Source organism: Ostrea edulis, chromosome 3 (assembly GCF_947568905.1).
Source record: "Ostrea edulis chromosome 3, xbOstEdul1.1, whole genome shotgun sequence".
Classification (NCBI taxonomy): domain Eukaryota; kingdom Metazoa; phylum Mollusca; class Bivalvia; order Ostreida; family Ostreidae; genus Ostrea; species Ostrea edulis.
The window spans coordinates 75,537,885-75,560,208 of record NC_079166.1 but is presented as its reverse complement, the minus strand read 5'-3'; the positions used below and the strand labels follow the sequence as shown (position 1 = coordinate 75,560,208).

At 37.9% G+C, this 22,324-nt stretch overlaps 1 protein-coding gene across 1 annotated transcript; it reads right to left on the bottom strand.

The window, feature by feature from the left end:
- Positions 1-1,323: 1,323 nt before the first annotated feature.
- On the bottom strand, positions 1,324-18,345 carry LOC125676229 (uncharacterized). Its single transcript, XM_056161017.1, has 7 exons — positions 18,252-18,345; positions 17,116-17,310; positions 14,661-15,392; positions 12,748-12,921; positions 10,418-10,645; positions 7,955-8,134; positions 1,324-1,965 (listed from the first exon to the last, which is right to left on the bottom strand). Exons 2-7 carry the CDS (start codon positions 17,207-17,209, stop codon positions 1,724-1,726), a joined length of 1,650 nt encoding a protein of 549 aa, XP_056016992.1. The 5' UTR covers positions 17,210-17,310; positions 18,252-18,345; the 3' UTR covers positions 1,324-1,723.
- Positions 18,346-22,324: the final 3,979 nt, after the last annotated feature.

The window sequence follows — 22,324 nt, the reverse complement described above, 5'->3', positions numbered from 1 at the left end:
CACGTATTTACAAGGGACTTATGAATTTACGAACTTAAATAGTTAAAGTTAAAAACAAAACGGTTTATGTGTCTGCTCCGTTCGATGTATAAATATTGAGCGTTCAAATTCTTAAGTACAAATGTAAAATTGATAAAGCTAACAGCCTTGTTTGACATTGCCTTAATGTGCGGACATTTGTTAGTGTAACACGTTGCTACAACTTTACAGTTACGATTGACAGACTTCATATTTTATAAGAAACTTTGAACTTTAGCCTATAATAATTAAACGTACAACATTTGTAAAAATTGTGAGAACCAATGGACAAATTCATACGATAGAACATACTGTCTGAATATATATCGCACATCTCCATGCGTAATACATGTGTACATGCTGGGCCTGTGTAATTGAAATGTTTACTGGGGTATTCTCAGATAGAATGTTCTATCGTTAAAATGATAATGTCCTACGGACCGATTGTGGTGAGGGCCTGTCCCGAGACACGGTTAGATTATTCTAACTAGGGTATTCCGTATGGCCGTATAAGTTTGTACTGTACGTTTGATTCGAACATTCATTCTGTTTCGAACAATATCATTTTTAAAGTAAGAAAAGGTAGGGGAATCGGTACTTTTAAAGCCATCGGAACGGACTTCGGAATCAAACATACACGATAGGTGTAACCCCCCCCCCCCCCCCCCCCCCCTTATAATATAATCTTAGATTTATTCTAAAGTGTTCTTTAATTTTTCCAAATTTGGTAGGCCAAAAATGGCATATTGTGGGTCATGTTCTTTGACAATTTTTAAAAATCTTCTTTGCAACTGCATAAATGTACAAATGTAGAGTGGGAAGGCATCAACCAAAGTAGTAAATTTCACGATCTCCGGAATAGAGGTTCTGACTCAAGGGCGGGCCAAAGTTGGTATTTAATATAGTGTATTTGTGTAAAACATTTAATTAATATCTTCTTTAATGCTATTGCTACTAATTTGAAAGTAAATAGATATTTAGAAGGAAATTTACATTTTTTTTATTAACTGATTCGATACGCGAGAGCATGCTCAAGTCATTGAAATGGCTGTAACCCACTACAGGCGTTGATTTTGTACTGTTCTGTATTGAAAATGGCGGCGTTTGATGCTTTTATGGATCGAATACATTACATGTCCTTCCCTGTATCTGTTCAGTAAGTAAGCATATATGTACAGTGTCATACAAAGGTTGCTCTGGTGTTATGTACAGTGAATTCTTACCGTATACATACATAATGTGATGGGAGAATTCTGATTTCCTTACTCCGGTAGAAAAGTCACGTGGATTTGCTAATTGTTACATTTGTTATTATTTTTATTTTAAATACACAGCATTAATCTTATCGTTACAGGGTATAGGTAAAATAAAAGTATAATATTCTACGCTGAAAGTCTGTATTGTACTATATGAGGGTAAAACTCACTGAAAGGAACATTATAAAGATACAATGTACCATAATTAAATTACAAATTAAGTGTACTATTTTGTGTAACTAAACGTGGATGAGTTAATACAGTATAAGCTCTCTCTCTCTCTCTCTCTCTCTCTCTCTCTCTCTCTCTCTCTCTCTCTCTCTCTGTATGTACATGTATATATATATTGTAATTCGGAGTGTTAACTGTGCAAAACTTTCGGAACAAAATCTGCTTCACCGCTGAAACTACATGTACTACGGTGGTTTGTCCTCTAAAGAATAGTTCTCTTAGTCCGATGGAGCCACGGGAACATCACAAATCCACGGCTGAGAGGTTATACAAGGATAATTTCGCAGAAAGACGATATCATCCCACATCAGACAATCCCCAGGTCCTCCGCTGACGAGATAGGTTGCAAGAAATCCGGGATCTACAAACGAACCGTTGATCCATTTCCAGGCCATAAGTACACTATCGAATGAGGCTCCAATAAAGTATTGGTAATTCATCAACATGCCCGATGTGTAATCTGAAATAAGTAAACTCTAGTTTATTTCACAATTCTATATGCATGTAAACTGTAATACATAAATCCGGAATATATATTACACCTATATAAGTTACACCTGGACAACGATGTCCAGTGCGAAACCGTAATCCAGTTGTGAAATTAGATTTGTGAAATTATTATGGGGCATACTAATCCCCTTATTCATTTCTTAAAGCAGAAAGCTTTGTTTGTTGTATGTATTTTCAATGATTTAGTCAGTTGATAAATGTTATCTTGAACTGTGAATATCATACTCAAAAAGTCAATTTTATGGTAGATTTAAATCTTTATTGTGATAAAAATGCAATATTTCACCGTTAAATGTGAATTATTAAAGATACTCTGAATATACCATAATGAACTTTAATGAATGATAGTATGAAAAGACTGTCCATAGCTTTGTGGGGAGGAGTGCAATATATATTCCGGATTTATGTTATGTTACCGGATAGGTTTTGTATGTTACAAGCTAGTCTACATAAAATGCCAGTTCCGTTCACCAGCGCGTTCTAGTTGATGAGAACTTATTAAGTGTATAAACACAAACACAAAACATAAACTACTACGGGTTTCATCAGTTAACGCTATTTTATTCTACTTGTCTTTATTTATGTTTGACCTTTCTCATGTATAGTCAGATATACCCCTGTTAAATTTTTTTTGTCTATGAAAAAGTGAAGATAACGAACAGTGGTCGAGCTCATTAATTCCATAAAGAATACAAAATGAAGAACAGGGTACACACGGACCACTGGACAAACCAGAGGTGGGATCAGGTACATGTACAGTACCTAGGAGGAGCAACTACATGTACGCCCTGTTGACCGGTACACTCGTGATGCTCACATCTAAATGCCGAGCGTTTGGGAAGGAGCAACCACTACCTATATATAGGGAGCGGTCAATATTAATCGGGGGGTTGGGACCGGTGCAAAATGCAATAGGACACACCTTTATTTTGACTTACATACTGATAGAACTCCAACATTTTTATTGTCAACACTGATAGGACAGCAATGTTTTTTTTTTAAATTTTTTCTTTTTTTCTTTTCTTTTTTTTTTTTTTTTTTGGCAAATCTATCAGTGAACGAAAAATATTATAAAGTATTTAAAACTTTTAATTCAATATCTTACAAACAATAAACACTGAATTGTGTGCTTGATTTATTCCGTGTCCAAGTTGAATTTACTAGAGATAATTTGCAATAAAATACTATACCTTTGAAATGTTTTAATATTAAAATATGTAATTAAAAATCACAAAAGAAGTATCCAGCTGTGAATAAAATTGCAAAAATTACATGCAAGTTTTGCATGGAGTATGGATTTCAATAATAGAAAATAAAATAGTATATCATGTTCGTGATACAGATAAGAATTTAACTAAAGTCTAAACACATCTTTGATAAATTGACACTTTGTCAATACAATCTATTTGTTGTCTGACTTGTTTCATACCTATTGTTAGGCCGTTCTTGGCAAAGTGATTTTTGACTACGGATAACTCCGTTTGCCTAATCAAGATATAGGGCCCACGGAGTATGTGAACGGACGACAGGGGATGTTTACTCCTACTAGGCACCTCGTCTCACCGCTAGCTTATCCGGGGGTCCGTGTTTGCCCAAATCTCTATTTTGTATTGCTTATAGGAGTTATGAGATTGATCACTGTTCGTTATCGCCACCTTTCATAGAGAATACTGAGATGTGAAAAATATTTGTAAGTACATGAGGCAACAATTCAGTGAAACTGTAATTAAAAATATGTAAAATGTAGCACTTCAAATAACAATTTAACAAAAGAAAAAAAGAAAATGAAAATAATGAGATTTGTAACTTCACTAGACAGATTACGGAACAAACATGACAAAGTAAACAAAAGTTTCTCAGGAATTTGAATCCCTTAGCTAATATAACCATAGGGAGACAAATGTTAAGTTATAATTACTCCAGAGATTTTTAAAGTGAAGTAAAAATGTTGTTTGATCATACATATATATTTATTTATTAGATAGGACACACACTTTTTTATTACACACCTGATATAGGACAGCAACTTTATTGTATTCTTAGAAGATACAACAAAGGATTTTTTTTAAAAATTGGAAATATGGAATGCACCGATCCCACCCCCTAATAAATATTGACCGGTCCCTTACGTCTTAGGTTTGACGCGGCCATTACACGACCTGGGCTCAATCTCACGACTTCCCGGTTACGGGGCGTACGCACTACCACTTAGTTACCGCGACCGATCAGGGTATCAGTTGTTTGTCTGTTTCACGCCCCGTTGAAAATTTTTCACTTAGATGGAGACGTCACCAGCAGGTGTAGGCGTAATCCGAGATTCCTCTGACTCTTAACCCCGCTTTTATTTTGTGACTTCTGCGGGGGAGAGTCAGAGCGGACTCCATATTGAAAAGTGGGAATTCAGCGACACCAGCTGGTGTCGCTGCTTTACCTACCTCTTACAACTTTATTTCGCGGACCCATCTTCCAAGACGCGAGGATTCAGTTATCGGAAGATTATTCTACAAATACATCATGATTAATACGATGCTATCGCCGTTTAAACGGCCCTAACACCGACAAATGGAGCATCCCTTGAATTAGGTCGCCGCCTCGCCATTTGATTTCTTTGCACATGACGTCAGCACATGTAAACACAAAATTCCATCGTTTAAACGGCGATAGCATCGTATTAATCATGATGTATTTGTAGAATAATCTTCCGATAACTGAATCCTCGCGTCTTGGAAGATGGGTCCGCGAAATAAAGTTGTAAGAGGTAGGTAAAGCAGCGACACCAGCTGGTGTCGCTGAATTCCCACTTTTCAATATGGAGTTCGCTCTGACTCTCCCCCGCACATGTCAAATATAAAAGCGGGGGTAAGAGTCAGAGGAATCTCGGATTAGTGTAGGCGAAGTACAACAACTTTAGAGCTATACTTTGCGCTCGTGACCGTAGTAGTGAGGGTTTTTTAACGTGCCAGCGCCTGTCGCAACACGGGACCTCCGTTTTTAAGCTCATATTCGAAAGACCCGTGATTCTCACTTCTAAATGCAAAGCATGTGGCAAAGAAGCAGTTACTACTTATGTTAAGATTTTAACACAACTGCGACCTTGACCTTTAATCTTGAAAAGTAATAGGCATATCCCTCTTATCATGGTAATCAAATGTACCAAGTTGCAATATCTTGGATCTTATGGTTCGGTTTGTATACTGTCTGCAAGGTTTTCTTACTAAATATTACTATGACCTTGACCTTTAACTTTCGACCTTGAAAAACTATATGCACTTTTCTCTCATCATTGTGATCAAATATACCACGTTGTAATATCCTGGAGTTTACGGTTCGGTATGTATCCTCCTCACAAGGTTTGCATACTAGGTTTTCCTACTAAGTGATACTATGACTTGACCTTTGACCTCTGATCTTGAAATACATAAACATCTTGGTCTCACCATGGTGATAAAATGTATCCAGCTGTAAAATCCTGGAGCTTATAGTTCGGTCTGTATCCTATTCACAATGTCCAGACAGACGGATGACGTCATAGCAAAGACCGGCGTATAAAAATAGTAAAAATAAACAGTACAATCACTAGAATTTCCTCTGTTGGAAACGGAAGACCTTTTAAAATGACTAAATAGGAGACATATTTCAAGCCCTATAAAACCTGTTAAATCCAGGAAGTTCCGGGGGCTTTGCTCTTCGCCCCCACTGAGGGCCTCAAGGCGGACCTCAGACCCCCTGGGCGTATGAATTAATCGCGTTTTCGGATTTATTGATGTTTAAATTCTCGTTCAGCTTTATTTTTGTCCAATCAAAGCATCCTAACCGCAATTCCTGGATCCGCCCCTGGGGACCAGCCGGAGATGTTGTCTTTACAAAATTAACATTCATCACAAACAGAGAGAGAGAGAGAGAGAGAGAGAGAGAGAGAGAGAGAGAGAGAGAGAGAGAGAGAGAGAGAACTAATTTATATTGTTTTATCCAAACTTAGAAATCATAAATAGTGTGTTTGTGCAAGTGGGGGTGGGGGTGGGGAGTCTGCCCTTTACTGCGTGGGTTTAATTCATCAGTTTGAGGAACAATCAGTGAATATATATCACTGCACGTGCAACTACCTACGTTTGCATGTAAAAATAACAGGAACTGAGCAATTTAAAAAAGTGAAGGGGCTGCAACCCTCCCCAATGATTAAACGTGCCTGATTTATGGATTTATACACATACATTGCCTAAGTGTAAGTGATATGACTACGATGCGACCCATTCGAATAAGCTCCTACTTCATTTAATTACAAATGTAGCAGCAACAGACGAACGGTTTCAAAAAGTGAAACGTAACCTGCTTGGTCAGTTTTGATATGGTCCTTGTAAATTAGTGTCCAGGTAATTTTCTCTGTCCATTTCATATCTCCTTGACAGTTCACGTGTATTTGGTAACCTCTGACATTTCGATAGACCAATCCGGAACGTCCAGTATCGTTTCAGATATACAACAACTTCCATGATTGATTGGAGCCAATTTTGTACAGCAGAGTAAAAAGTTGTTGGAAACAATAGACATCTGGCTTATTTCATGTGTAGATAGTAATGCATGATTTTATTGGATTTTTTTTTTAAATTGGACACGCTTCATTTTTCTACAGATAAGCGGTTATTTTGTTGGTTTCGTGGTGATTTACATTTCGTGGGACACGGAAGGGGACTAGTTGTAAGCCGCTTCTTTTTAGGATAGGATGGGTGATGTCGATTTTCAAAAGTTTATGAAATTAAATTCTACAGCATATTGTACATTAAGCAAACTTAAATTGCCAAAAAAAAAAAAAAAAAAAAAAACCAGCAAAAGAAAAAAACAAAAAAACAAACAGCAATCCACATCGTGGAGTGGAAAAAAATGTCACGCCTATAATTCGAATTTACTCTAAATTTGATCAATTTACATCATCCATGACCAGGGCCCTTGGGTATGCAATATGTATTATATTCCTTTGGGTCCCATTAATGTTTTGTTTTTTTCAAGAAATAAATTATTCTGGTATAAACATCAATATACGGAAGAAAACGACATTTCACCATAGATCATGGATTATGGTGAGAAGCATTTCAAAACAAGAGGCCCGTGGACACATCGCTAACCCGAGTTACCTTGGTCCTGCCGTTGTTCAGCACTCGTTATAATTAATTTTTTTTCCATCAATTTTTATTCCCATGAACAATTTTGACCCCATATTATGGCCTCAACCTAGCCCCAAAGGATCACGACATAACTGAATGTGAATTCACATAACACAGAAATGCCTAAACATAAATATGACTAACATGACCTTGCTGTTCTGGCTAGGATCAAGGTCACAAAGTCATAGATCATGGTATGAATGAAAGATCTAACCATGAGAAATACATATATACAAATATGAAAGTTCTATCTTAAATGGTTCAGGATATCTTGATTAGGTCAAGATCACAAGGTCAAACAAGATTGTACTGTAGGGTTTTGTCTTAAATATATATATATATATATATATATATATATATACGAAATATGAAAGCCCTACCTTGAATAGTTCAGAAGAGAGTTGTCAGGTTATATTTTCTTATACATAGGTTAAACTACATGTATAAAATCAAAGGTCATACGTGTAGTATGAAATGAAAGGTCATACCATAAGAAATTTACATACAAATTATGAAAGATTTACTTTAAATACTTCAGGATATATCAAATAGGTAAGATTTTCAAAATGTGGGTCAAACTACAAGGTCAAGGACACAAGGTGAAACTTCACGGAATAACAAGGTCTTGCTATAAAGAATTTATATACAAAATATGAAAATCCCACCTTTTCAAATAGTTCAGGAGATATTACATAGGTAAAACTGAAAGTGACATTTGAATTGTTCTATACTAGATATTACATAATCATATACGGTATTGGACATTATTGAGTAACTCACCACTTAAAACACCATCAAGTTTTGTTGGTGTGTCTAGTATCGCAAGTCTAGCCCCGATGGATTGACAGTGTGTTTTGGCATCCTGCCATACCATAGGGTTTTCATGCACATAGTAACATAAACCGGCTGCCGAATTCCAAACAAAATTAGATGGACAAGTCGTTATCGGTGACAGGACATCTGAAAAATATAATTAGTATACATTTACTCTCGGGAAAATTATTCATCAAACATTTGTTTACATCATTTTCTTTAACTTTTGGTTTATTTTCCCCTAAAACCCATACAGCATTTTGCCCCCTGAAAACCTAGACAGCGTATGAATTACGCCTTAGAAACGTTCAGTGTATGAAGGGTGAAGATAACAAACAGTGATCAATCTCATAACTCCGATAAGCAATTCTAAATAGTGAGTTGGGTAGACACGGACCCCTGGATATACCAGATGTGGGATCAGGTGCCTAGGAGGAGTAAGCATCACCTGTCGACAGGTAACACCCGCCGTGAGCCCTATATCTTGATATGGTAAACGGAGTTATCCATAAATCACACCACGACAACGTACAGACAGCGCATAACTGGACTGCGTATAAATCACTTTCTGGAAACGTACAGGCAACGTATAAATCACTTTCTGGAAACGTATAGACAACGTATAAATCACTCTCTGGAAACGTACAGGCAACGTATCAATAACTTTCTGGAAACGTATAGACAACGTATAATCACTCTCTGGAAACGTACAGACAACGTATAAATCATCCTGAACATGTTCAGATCGTGCAATCAATGTCGTTCAAATTGTGTGATCATAGAACTGGTCACAAGCGGCCAGAATCTGACGCTGGGTGTTCCGAAATTCTCCACAATCAAGATACGTAAAATACATGTACTTATACGAATGATGATTTTAAAATCATTGACAAGATACAATAACCTGTGAGAAAAAAAAGTCAATGCACTGAATTTTTCTCCTATAAAACAGTAAATTATAACTACATTTTGTTATCATAGGGATATTGGGGTACATATTGTACAATGTAATTCCGTGTACAAAATCTTCCATGCAAGAAACTCAAAAAATGTACGTATGCAAGAGAGATACAGTAACTATTGTCAAATCAGCAAATTACAAAAGAGGTTTATCGATAGAACTTATAAGTTTTTACACCTAACACGTGGGAAGATAGCTGCAGAACTGTAGCTCTCTGGGAAATATTGAGACAGATCAGGGAGCTACAGATCCGACCCTTATAAAAGCCTTCGATTTACGGCGCAAACAAAAATGCATACGGTTGAGGCCTCATATTGTTGTAATCTTGCATTGCCGTCTCATAAATTTAAGGGGCCTCGTTGGCCGAGTGGTTAGAGCATCGCGCTCAAAATCACACGGCCTCTTGCCTCTGTCAACGCGGGTTCGAATCCCGCTCGCGCCGGTAAGTGAGAAAGTTTCCCAGTTTACTTTCAGAAGGTCGGTGGTCTCTTTCCATGTACATTGTATCTGGGTTCTCTCTTCCGCCAATAAAAACTGGGCGCCACCTGATAGCTGAAAAATTGTTGTGTGTGGCGGAAAACATCAAACAATCAATCACTCAATCATAAATTTAATATCAAAAAATTCCTAATATATTTTCCAACTATACTTGTGTCGAAACATACCTTCAAAAATATTCAATAAAGCCTCATAGGACCCAGAAACTCACAGCTTCAAATGGTTTCACTTGTTGACGTAGCCATGTCGCAAACTGCCACGTCTTGTAATCTACGTTTTAGGTCATATAGAAAAGACACGTGACTTTCACTTCCAATGCAGAGCATTTGGCGAAGAAACAGTCACTACATATACCTGTGATAAACGCACTAGCATTAAGTAACCGTATGGATTGCCGCAGCGATGTGGTCGGGAATAAAACTCCGGTCTACGATTGCAAAGCAAATCTTCTACATATAGCCAATAGGCTGTCTTATTTGAGATATTAGGGCTTTTTTTAAATTTCAAAACAAGGCACGAACCCTGTTTATCTTTACACATCACGTGCATCCATTATCAACAAGGTTGACAGCTTCAGAGAAGGGAAAAAAACTTATACAACGAAAGGTTTTAGTTCTTACTTTTTTGTGCTTGACCTCTAAATTGATCTATGTCGAAATGCTGAGTATTATTGACATCTTGGTGTTCTCAAATCTGCACGTGGTTTACACGTGTTTGTTTACAGTCCTATAGAATGTGCGCGCATTCGTTTCACTTTATATTTTTAAAACACGATTTAGGTAGCCGGGTTTTATGTAATCTGTGTAAAAATATTTGTAATCTACTTATTTTTGAAACATCATTATTTCTGTGAAGAAAACCTTTCTTTCCATGCCTCTTTACTAGGAACCAACATTATGAAATTGACTTATTTACAACCAATGCCACGTGTTCATGATACCGAGGCAGTGTTGTGAATTCCTAACTTGTACCTTGTGGTATCTCACATAAAGATGGACGATTGAGACTACACGGGAACTGATAGATCATGTCTAAGTCGTCCCACATGAAACAATCTCCCGCCATGTCTATGATATTGTAGTTCATCTTGAAGGTCTGATCCACCACCACGCCGTCCGTCCACCTCCACACTCCGCCCTGATTGTCGAAAATGGCGCCAATGAAATATTGATAATACATCAGATTCCCCATACCATAATCTGAAGCAGAGAAAGGGATATTTGTTTCATAATCAGAAGCAGAGAAAGGGATATTTGTTTCATAATCAGAAGCAGAGAAAGGGATATTTGTTTCATAATCAGAAGCAGAGAAATGGGTATTTGTTTCATAATCTGAAGCAGAGAAAGGGATATTTGTTTCATAATCAGAGGCAGAGAAAGGGATATTTGTTTCATAATCAGAAGCAGAGAAAGGGATATTTATTTCATAATCTGAAGCAGAGAAAGGGATATTTGTTTCATAATCAGAAGCAGAGAAAGGGATATTTGTTTCATAATCAGAAGCAGAGAAAGGGAAATTTGTTTCATAATCTGAAGCAGAGAAAGGGATATTTGTTTCATAATCTGAAGCAGAGAAAGTTATATTTGTTTCATAATCAGAAGCAGAGAAAGAGATATTTGTTTCATATTAAAAAGCAGAGAAATTATATTCATTTCATAATCATAGAAGTGCTATTTATTTCATTTAAGAAATTAAAACATAAACAAAATTATCTATGCATACTACAGAATAAAAGTGTATGCTATTTGCTCGCATATGCGCACACGAATGAACATCGTTTGTATGTACCCTAGGAATAATTAAGGTAGCTCGCTAGTAGAGTAATCGCATCGTAATGAGCACGTAGTTCTTTTGAATCCTGGCTTCGACCAAAAAGAGAAAAAATGCGACAACATTGCTTTTGACATTATGCTTCATTTTTCGTAAAAGGACCTTGACATCCAGAAGTTATAATGGAAGTCTTCACACGAAATTTCACTGATAAAGCTTGAATAGTATATGAAATATGATTAGCAACAATTCTTATCACATATAACCAACTGACTTTGCTTGTCTGATGACCAAACTGTTTTATCTCAAGAACACTTTCAAGAGACACAAATATGCAGTGTATATACGAATTCTGTAATATCACACCTACACCGACTCGTGCTGATCCACACCTACACCCACTCGTGCTGATCCACACCTACACCCACTCGTGCTGATCCACACCTACACCCACTCGTGCTGATCCACACCTTCACTGACTCGTGCTGATCCACACCTACACTGACTCGTGCTGATCCACACCTTCACTGACTCGTGCTGATCCACACCTTCACTGACTCGTGCTGATCCACACCTACACTGACTCCACTCGTGCTGATCCACACCTACACCCACTCGTGCTGATCCACACCTTCACTGACTCGTGCTGATCCACACCTACACTGACTCGTGCTGATCCACACCTTCACTGACTCGTGCTGATCCACACCTTCACTGACTCGTGCTGATCCACACCTTCACCCACTCGTGCTGATCCACACCTTCACTGACTCGTGCTGAGCCACACCTACACTGACTCGTACTGAGCCACACCTACACCCACTCGTGCTGAGCCACACCTACACCCACTCGTGCTGATCCACACCTACACCCACTCGTGCTGAGCCACACCTTCACCGACTCGTGCTGAAAACTGAAAACAACAGACGGCTAAGTAGTAGTGCAGTAAACAGCCGATATAGGGACAATGCATTATGGGAAACCGAAACGCTAATTTTCAGTTCATCGTTTTACAAATGTGTTGTAAATTTCGGCCGATATTCAGCACCTTGGAGTCTGATTTTACCCTAACCCGTGAATGCAACCCACAGTCACGTGATCGTTTTTAATGAAATGACTGAGAAACATTCCAGACCGAGACAAATCCATAATGTCTATTATGACAATCTCTAAAACTGCAGTTCTGGAGGCCCTATTCGATACTGTATCACGATTTAATAGATCATCACCACAATTTCTGTAACATATAGACAAATATTCATTATCACATGTGCATGTATGTATATCGTATTTGTGGCAGCAATGGCGTACAAAAGAACCCATGCCTTTGAAAGCACCATTCCGCGATTCCAAGTTTTGAAGACAGATTTAAATCAAGGAAATGTTAAATCCTTTCAGTCCCCATGAGCTATTATTTATTTTGTTGTTATTGTTGTTTTGATGTAAATATCATTTTTAATACTAATTAATTACCCTTATTTTCTTTACAGATAAAACGAAAACAGCTTGCCATTGCTGGAACTGTATTTACCGTCCAAGATGCTGTTGAGCTTTTCATTAGTATCCAATATAGCCAATCGCGCACCATATCCCAAGGCTTCACAATTCGTTTTGGCAGTTTGCCAATCCAAATTGTTTTCGTTGGCATGGTAACAAAGGTTCGCAGCCTGTTTCCACACAAATGGAAATGGACAGTTTACTGGACCTATAAAGGAATAAAATAATGGTAATTTAAACATGGTGACAATGTCCCCTTATAAACAGCGGTTGTCTAACAATACAAGAATACGGACAATACGTTATATGAATACATGTACCTAGTCTAGTAAACGTACACATAAGTGCACAGAGGTTGTTGACATATATTCTTTGTAAATGCCAAGACATTCTCAATTATCTAATTTCTATATTTAGAAACCTATGAATTTTACCGTAACTTAAAAAAATAAAGATATCCCTCTGATCATGACGTTCAAATCATAGATTAATTCGATTGTGCTTTTCCACCCTATATACACCAATGGCGTAGCTTCCATTGAGGCAACCAAGGCAGCTGCCTCGGTAAAAAACAAAACAACACCTTTTACGTTGTTAAAATGTCGATAGCTTCTGGGGGGCACAGCCCCCAGACCCCCTGCCTCGGTAATATTCGAACCCAAGCTACGCCTATGTACACTGCACTTTGGAATAGTAAAAAAGCGCTAGATATATTATTTGGACGGGATTAGGTGTGAGGCTTTGGTCTACAAGGTTTTCTACAACACACATGCCAATGGAGAAATCTGGTAAATGCGACCTTTCGCTTGGATGCTAGACAGATACATGTATGAATAGTGTGTCTTACAGTCTAACGAAAACCCCCTGATTTGTACTCAGGTACGTATGGCTGAGTTAATTGGGAGATAAATGTAAAAGGTTGAGTGAAATGTGGATTGTTGCAGACAACATAGGGTAATTGACTGGGTCCGAGCACAACAGCTGGTTTGATTGACCCGAGAACGGATCTTTGTCCGACTTCTTGTCTCTGTAAGTTCCAGTTTTATTTATCACTTCCGTGTGTCTGTCGCTCTATCTATTACATGATAAACTTTGTACCATAAGGTTATCAAACTTACATTGGAAAATAAATTTTGCGAATTTGCAAGCAAGAGACTTTCCACACCCAATGAATAGTTCAATAACGCCTTTACTATAGAGCTAAACCATATTTTAGTTAATTTATATTGAGAATTTATTCATTTTCTCTGAATATGATATGGATATATGCAGTAGATCCTATTGATAACTTAAGTGTCATTGACACTTGTTTATACTATAACAAGAAAGAGATAAAAAAAAATCGGACCATGTGCAGAACGGGATTAGAATACGGACCCTCTGAATCTCTAGTCAGGTGCTCTACCAACTGAACAATGTGGCACCGCCGATCAAACCCACCTGACAGCCACATTCCTCGGGCATTACAATTGAAGACATCAGAACATTATCTTTAAAATTCCCTGGAAGACATTTTCACCTGTCAGTCCCTAGGGCTGTTCCACACGAACTGTTACAGAAAGAGAGAACAGGCAGCGGACCAGACCTGGAATTTGAACCTGGGCCCCCTGCATCTACAGTCAGGTGCTGCACCAAAGAGGCGATCTGGCACCGGCGATTGGACACGGTTGGCCACCACAGCACAATGATGTATAAGTTGTTTTATTATATGACAAGGTGCGGTACACGCCGGCACTCAGCGTGAAACTATTACCTCTTCATTTTCCGTCCTTGATATTGCAGTTGGACTTCTTGTTTTTATTTTTCAAAATGTGTGGATCGTTCATACCATATTTTGTCTCATTCAATATTGACGTATTGGTGCGTGAACTATATCACAAAACGAAAGTTCGGGAGCTATGTAATGTGAATAAGAAATCTATCTTTAACACGAATGAATCCTTATACGATAATGTATTTCAGAATAATAGGAAGTAACTGAAATCGATGTTGTAGACTGTGTCATTGTTATAGGTTGTGTCGTTGTTGTAGGCTGTGTTGTTAAAATTGTAGGCTGTGTTGTGGATGCTGCAGGCTGTGTCGTTGTTGTTGTAGGCTGTGTCGTTGTTGTAGGCTGTGTCGTTGTTGTAGGCTGTGTTGTTGTTGTAGGCTGTGTTGTTAATATTGTTGGTTGTGTCGTTGTTGTTGTAGGCTGTGTCGTTGTTGTTGTAGGCTGTGTTGTTGTTGTAGGCTGTGTTGTTAATATTGTTGGTTGTGTCGTTGTTGTTGTAGGCTGTGTCGTTGTTGTTGTAGGCTGTGTTGTTGTAGGCTGTGTTGTTAATATTGTTGGTTGTGTCGTTGTTGTTGTAGGCTGTGTCGTTGTAGGCTGTGTCGTTGTTGTAGGCTGTGTCGTTGTTGGTGTAGGCTGTGTCGTTGATATTGTTGAAGTAGTACCAGGTTCTATGGCACTGGGTATTTCACAGAGAGCTCGATTGGCAAATATGCAATCTATCTGGGACAGGTGAGAAATGTTGTTCCATAGCATGCAGTTCCCTGCCGTCATTGTTAAGCTGTATGTCGTAAGGAAGATAGGGTCTATCGGAAACCCTCCCACCCACCGCCATTCGTTTGAACCCCAGGTAGATACCACGGAGGCCCCTATATAGTATTGATAGGTCAAGAAGTGCCCAGCCGTGTAATCTGTAAAGACAATACAAGTACCACTACATGTATATTTTATTCTCTTTTCATGGTACTCATAAAATGTTTAGTAGAGAGGTCAGATGACTAATACTTACAGTACTTTAGTAGAGAGGTCAGATGACTAATACTTTTAGTACTTTAGTAGAGAGGTCAGATGACTAATACTTTTAGTACTTTAGTAGAGAGGTCAGATGACTAATACTTTTAGTACTTTAGTAGAGAGGTCAGATGACTAATACTTTCAGTACTTTAGTAGAGAGGTCAGATGACTAATACTTTCAGTACTTTAGTAGAGAGGTCAGATGACTAATACTTTTAGTACTTTAGTAGAGAGGTCAGATGACTAATACTTTCAGTACTTTAGTAGAGAGGTCAGATGACTAATACTTTCAGTACTTTAGTAGAGAGGTCAGATGACTAATACTTTCAGTACTTTAGTAGAGAGGTCAGATGACTAATACTTTCAGTACTTTAGTAGAGAGGTCAGATGACTAATACTTTTAGTACTTTAGTAGAGAGGTCAGATGACTAATACTTTCAGTACTTTAGTAGAGAGGTCAGATGACTAATACTTTTAGTACTTTAGTAGAGAGGTCAGATGACTAATACTTTCAGTACTTTAGTAGAGAGGTCAGATGACTAATACTTTTAGTACTTTAGTAGAGAGGTCAGATGACTAATACTTTTAGTACTTTAGTAGAGAGGTCAGATGACTAATACTTTTAGTACTTTAGTAGAGAGGTCAGATGACTAATACTTTCAGTACTTTACAGGGTCATTGGCCCTCTATCTTTTCCTGATAATGACACTCCAATAGCCCTCGGTCTCGTTCTTGACATAGTTCGTATTTTGTTAAGGATTGACCACTGGCAATCTTCTTACCGAATAGCGAGTTTATTCCGCAGGTCTAAAATTTGGCGATTTGCTGGCTGAAAGATAGACTAATCATTTTAGCGGAATAATTTTTGGCGGACAGGGAAAAGTTTTCTCTTTTTCAAATACTGAAGCCACAATTGAGTGCATATTTAGCGATTGAAATTTAGGCAGAAAGCTATCTAACCGCTAAAATAAGCCAAAATTATAACATCGCGGGAAAAAACCCCGCTATACGGCATCTCTTTTCACTGTTACTTGTTTACGATTAACAGTGTATACTAGTGTACATGGGGAAATTGTTTGTCGGGACAATGCAGGAATATAAATAAGTTCCCAATAAATCCACATCTGACCATCACTCTCATACAAAGAACATACATGTATTTGAATAATCTTATTGATTCTTCAGAAACTGTAGTAAATAAAACGGTAGAATCGTACGTCAAAATCAACATTTTCATCAAGATTTAAAATTGTATGCATTCGATGATGCAATGTTTCTTTGTTATAAATAAAATAAACAAATGTTTATTCGGTATATACATACATGTACATACAAACATACATAAATACCAAGGATAACCCATGAAAGCTCGAAAGCTTATTTCCAATGGGGTCCTTTGATGCACGGATGTTTGTGCTAGGGGATCATTTCTGTGGGAGGAAACCAGAGTACCCAGAGGAAACCCACGTGTCCGAGCGGGTGACAGCCATACCCTCTCACATACAACCACTGCCGATCACGGGGACTGAACTCGGGTCGCAACGGTGAGAAGTGAGAGCGCTACCTCTGCGCTACCCTCACACCATTTGTTCCTCAAATCAAAATACAATATATCTATACCAGCAGATGCGGTGTCGAGTTTCTCTTGGGAGTCCAGTATGGCCAGCCTGGCTCCGACAGACGTACAGTACGTTTCTGCATCCTGCCACGTCATAGCGACGTCCGAGGGTTTGTAACACAGAGACACCGCAGGTCGCCACAGGAAGTCCACTGGACAAGCAGGGGAAGGATATGTCACGAGGTTCGGTATTCCTTCTGAAATAGCAATGATATAAACCTAGTGAAAATGTAATTGCAAAGGAAGTAGCCCCATTGAGAATTGTTAAATAGCGTATTAGTTCGTCGGAGAGAGTCAATTTTTGGGCAATGGTTGTCTGTCGTCCGTCTGCTTGAGTTTTCACTGTTCAACTGTTATCCCAAACAATTTAGCTAAATCAATCGCATTGGTACATACATGTAACGTTCTTAGATACGTAAACCTATTTCTGGAGGAGGGGGGTGATCAGAAAAGTAGTAAATACAATATAATCAATATAATACAAATCCTTTTCACCTAAAAAATTGATACAAGGTATAAGGATTTTGTTCTTGCCTGTTGTGGTCCCGGTGAATGCTTGGGTTGGAAAAAGTTGCGAAAGTTTTCACTTAAAGATAACGGAACTCTGACATGTCCTTTTCATATGTTAAAGGTGAAGATAACGAACAGTGACCAATCTCATAACTCCTAAAAGCCATACAAAATAGATAGTTGTGCAAACACGGACCCCTGGACATACCGGGGATGGGATCAGACGCCTATAAGGAGTAAGCATCCCCTGTCAAGAGGTCACACCCGCCGTGAGCTTTATATCCTGATCAGGTAAACGGAGTTATCCGCAGTCAAACTCAGTGTGCCAAGAACGGCCTAACAATGGGTATGAAACACGCCAGACCGCATTTGACCCAATGATAGGCTGTATTGGCATACTAGATCGTTATAACGACCATAGAATTTGCGAAATGCTGACTTCAATCGATACTGTTGAAACCCCTGTATTACATGTTGTATGTAAACATGCTGAAGTAGTAACAATGCCTTTCAGTTCCGTTTCCGGGTTTATAATTCTGTGGTCATGAATCGAATTTTATACCATTCTTTAATTTTGTTGATATTTTTTCTTTCCAAAAGGTCTCATCGCAATGTTTACGAAGCTTACCGCTAATGTCGGGTGAGCAAACATTGGCCCCACTAGATAGCTGGGTACATTTGGATTGACAGGAGGATAACTGGCATGACCCATCAGCCAGTTCCTGAAAAATAGAACACACAATTCAAATTTCACAAACAATAACTGATAAATGAATTCTAATTTATTGATAAGATGGTACGAGGAAGGTGCAGTCCTGCCCATTCCTTTGAAATGACGTAAAAGCTATGGCATATTGATTAGTCAGTACTTAGGTGATCATAACGATCAGTAAGCAATCTCATAAATCCTTTAACAAAATCGAAATCGGGGTTAACCCTGGCAACATCAGGGGTAGGATCAGGTGTCATGGGGAGTAAGTATTCCCCGTCGTGAGCCCCCTGTCTCGATCATGAGTTATTATAATACAGTTAGATTTTAATGAATATTGTATTTAAACTCAAGTTAGGCATCTATACTTGAGTAAATATAAGATACTCTAGTCCTTCACAGGGAAAATAGTTTTCCAGTTTGCTAGAACCTCGACACGTTTAAGGATTTTGTCCTCTGACCCCCACCTCCGAGCACCAGCCTTACATACTATTTACACGGACATCTCATAAAAATCTAAGATTCGGATTCACTGCTTCTCCTCAGTTCACCTAAACCTCAATTGGTGGGGCTTTTCTAGCATAAAAAATTATCCGTCGTCTGTCCGTCCGTCTGTTTGTAAGTCGTTAACTGCTCTCCTCGAAAATTTCAGGTTGAGAACTGTTTGGAAATATATGAAACAATCCTTGCATTTAGCACTCTATATGAAAGGCAATTACAAACATGTGTCATTTACGAGTGGGAAGTTGTGTTTTGTCTTTTAAAGTTTAAATACGGAAAGCATGATTGACTGATTGATTGTATATTGTTTAACGTTCCACTCGAAAAATTTTCACTCATATTGAGACATCACCATTGCCGGTGAAGGGCTGCAAAATTATGGCCTATGCTCGACGCTCATGGTCCTAGAGCAGGGAAGGATCTTTATCGTGTCACACCTGCTGTGACATGAGGTATCGGTATTTCGCGGTCTTATCCGAAGGACCGCGCTATTTAGTCACCTCTTACGACAAGCAAGGGGTATTGAGGACCTATTCTACCCTGAACCCCCATGGGACTGGAAAGCATCCATTCACTCATAGTAAACCACTGACAATAAAATATTGTTCATTATAATATGATTGCTATTCTTAGTTTGAAGTACATGTAGTTTTAAGATTCCTGATTCCAGCATTTTTCAATCTAATAACTTTTATATGTGCACATCTGTGTTGGAACTATGTAATTTACACCTGTATTTGCCAATCGTGGTACCTTCTTTTTATTTCTAGAATTTGATTAAACTAGTTCTTCGTTTGAAGAAAAGTCTGAACAAGGTATCCGTACTTATCAATATAGGAAATCAATAAGCAACGAACGTGAAATGTACCTTAAATATAAAGTCTTCCTTCGTTTTTGATATCACGTTTACCTGTTGTTAAAACTCAAGAATCGATTGCTTGTAAACTTATCGCTGAGGTGCTGAAACAAATGAACAAAAAATAAGGTTTAAGTTTAAATGAATGGCAAAAGAAAAACCGATCATGATGTTATTTGTATTTGCATTAATAGAGTCAAATTGAAATTGGGAGACGTCATGACGTCATGAAACGTCATGAAGGTCGTTTCATGACGTCTCCCAATTTCAATTTGACTCTATTAATGCAAATACAAATAACATCATGATCGGTTTTTCTTTTGCCATTCATTTAAACTTAAACCTTATTTTTTGTTCATTTGTTTCAGCACCTCAGCGATAAGTTTACAAGCACCTTTTGACAATTGTGATCTGTGATTTACTTGATATCTTTATTATGTCAAACACAATAACTGTCCAAAAAGAGTGTTTCAATAATATCAACGTGTTTTGATGGACACATTTATTTGATTTTTTAGAATGCAACACTGATGCCCGACAGGGGGCCCACCTTTGTCTTCCATTGTTTGTACCAACCCTTAACGTTCGCAAGAAAAATAGAGTAACTAAACAATGGCGTCTAATCTAATGGATATATTTGAAGCGTCCATTTCAATACAGATGCTGACACCATGCTTGAAATTTCGAAACTGAAAAAAGATATTCAAATAAAGATACATCAAATGCTGTGGCGCGAGATGTAAACAATTACGAATTAATTTTCCAGAATTACAAAGTACATTCCATGTAGAAGATAAATTTCATTGTATAATTTCTATTCAAGGGAAACCGAGCTTTGTTACAAAGCTCTCTACAAATAGCTTGGTGCCATCTTTGGCGGGAAAAAACCGCGATCTAAAGACGAATGTAAATGCAATCTCAACAGTAAAATTCAACGTGTAAGAAAAGGTTATTGGAAAACATTTACGCCTGCTAATTTTAGAAATAAATTTCATTTTTGAAAATGCACGAGGGTGTGGATTGCAACGCTTTACGGCAGCAGATTTTATGAAGCACGAAAACGTTTCAGAAAACTATGCCATTTTGAAGCCTTGCAGTTCTTACTCTCATGTATTTTCAAATATGAAACTTATTTCTCAGATTCACATTCTGATTTCCTTTCTCTCAAAATTCCAAGTCGTGAAACTAGGCGTACTGTATTTATCAATATTTAGATACTCCTTTGCATCTGCAGAGCGTTCCTACAGAGATGGCAATGGCATAAACATCGGAAATAGAAATACATGAAAAAATTTATAACATTGAATGTTTTACTAAAATCATACAGATGATTGTCCATTATCCGCATGTAGATTTATTTCTGTAGTTCTCACTAAAAGATGCGTAATCATCATCACAATTTTCATTTTCTAAATTGATTGCTTTCTTTAATGGTAATTAATGCATGTTAGACAAAACATGTTTTTCATGGCCTACTTTCTGTGAAAGGACCGTAGTATCTCATAATAGTACTCGCCTTCGAGTTCAGGGAGAAAATGTGAAAGTGTGAGGGCAAAATCAAAAACGTAAGAAACATGCAACAACAAGGCTAATAAGCGAAAAATATTGCATTTAAATTATCTATAATAATTCTTCAACTTATGACATTTATCTTTAAAGCTTTACCGTTTACAAAAATTTGAATGAAGATTGTCATATTGAAAAGAAGATGATAAACTAGTAGTAATAGTCAACCTGCGGTTGTGAAGATTTCTCCATATAGATGCATCCGGGATCCGGGAGGAGCCCCACCCCCGCGATAACTGTGGTGGGATTGAGTTGGCAAAGTAAACGTTCTCTCCAATAATTCACTGATTGACAATGCCCCCGCTGTAGACACTCGCGAACACATTGCTTCTGGCCTATAATGGTCATTATAGGTCCAGTGATGTTCAGCCGCTGTCCAGATTGAGTAATGGTCAAACTTAACCCATGAGCTTCATAAATAGCAAAAACCACGGATGTCAAAATAAATAACAAATTTTTGTATCCGTGCAGTTTAAAAGCCATTTCCATCACTTCTCTTCAGAGAAATGAGGTTCCTATGAAATGTTACCAATTTCAACATTTAATTGATTAATGATTTCCTTTTCTTTATTTAATCATTTAGTAGAAGTCAGTTAAATATTAGAGACACAAACAAACAGTCATTATGTGAGTTTATTTTGTCCTAAAATGACTTGCTATGGATCGGGTTTTTTTTTTAATCAGATACAATATTCTTTCTTCTCTTTGTTTGCATATTTGCTGGTAACAAATAATTGAAGGAAAGTTGGAATTTGCCTTTATTTGTACTACAGAGGACAAAGGCTTCAATATGCATGATCAGATATGCGATTAATTAGCCGTATTCTACGATGAAGGGTATCCGGGTAGCGCAGAGGTAGCGCTCTCGTTTCTCACCGCTGTGACCCGAGTGTGATCGGCAGTGGTTGTATGTGATAGGGTATGGCGGTCCCCCGGTCGGACACGTGGGTTACCTCCGGGTACTCCGGTTTCCTCTTACATAAATGACACCCTAGCGCAAACATTCGTGCATCAAAGGTCCCCATTAAAAATAAGCTTTCGAGTTTTCATGGATTATCCTTGGTATTTA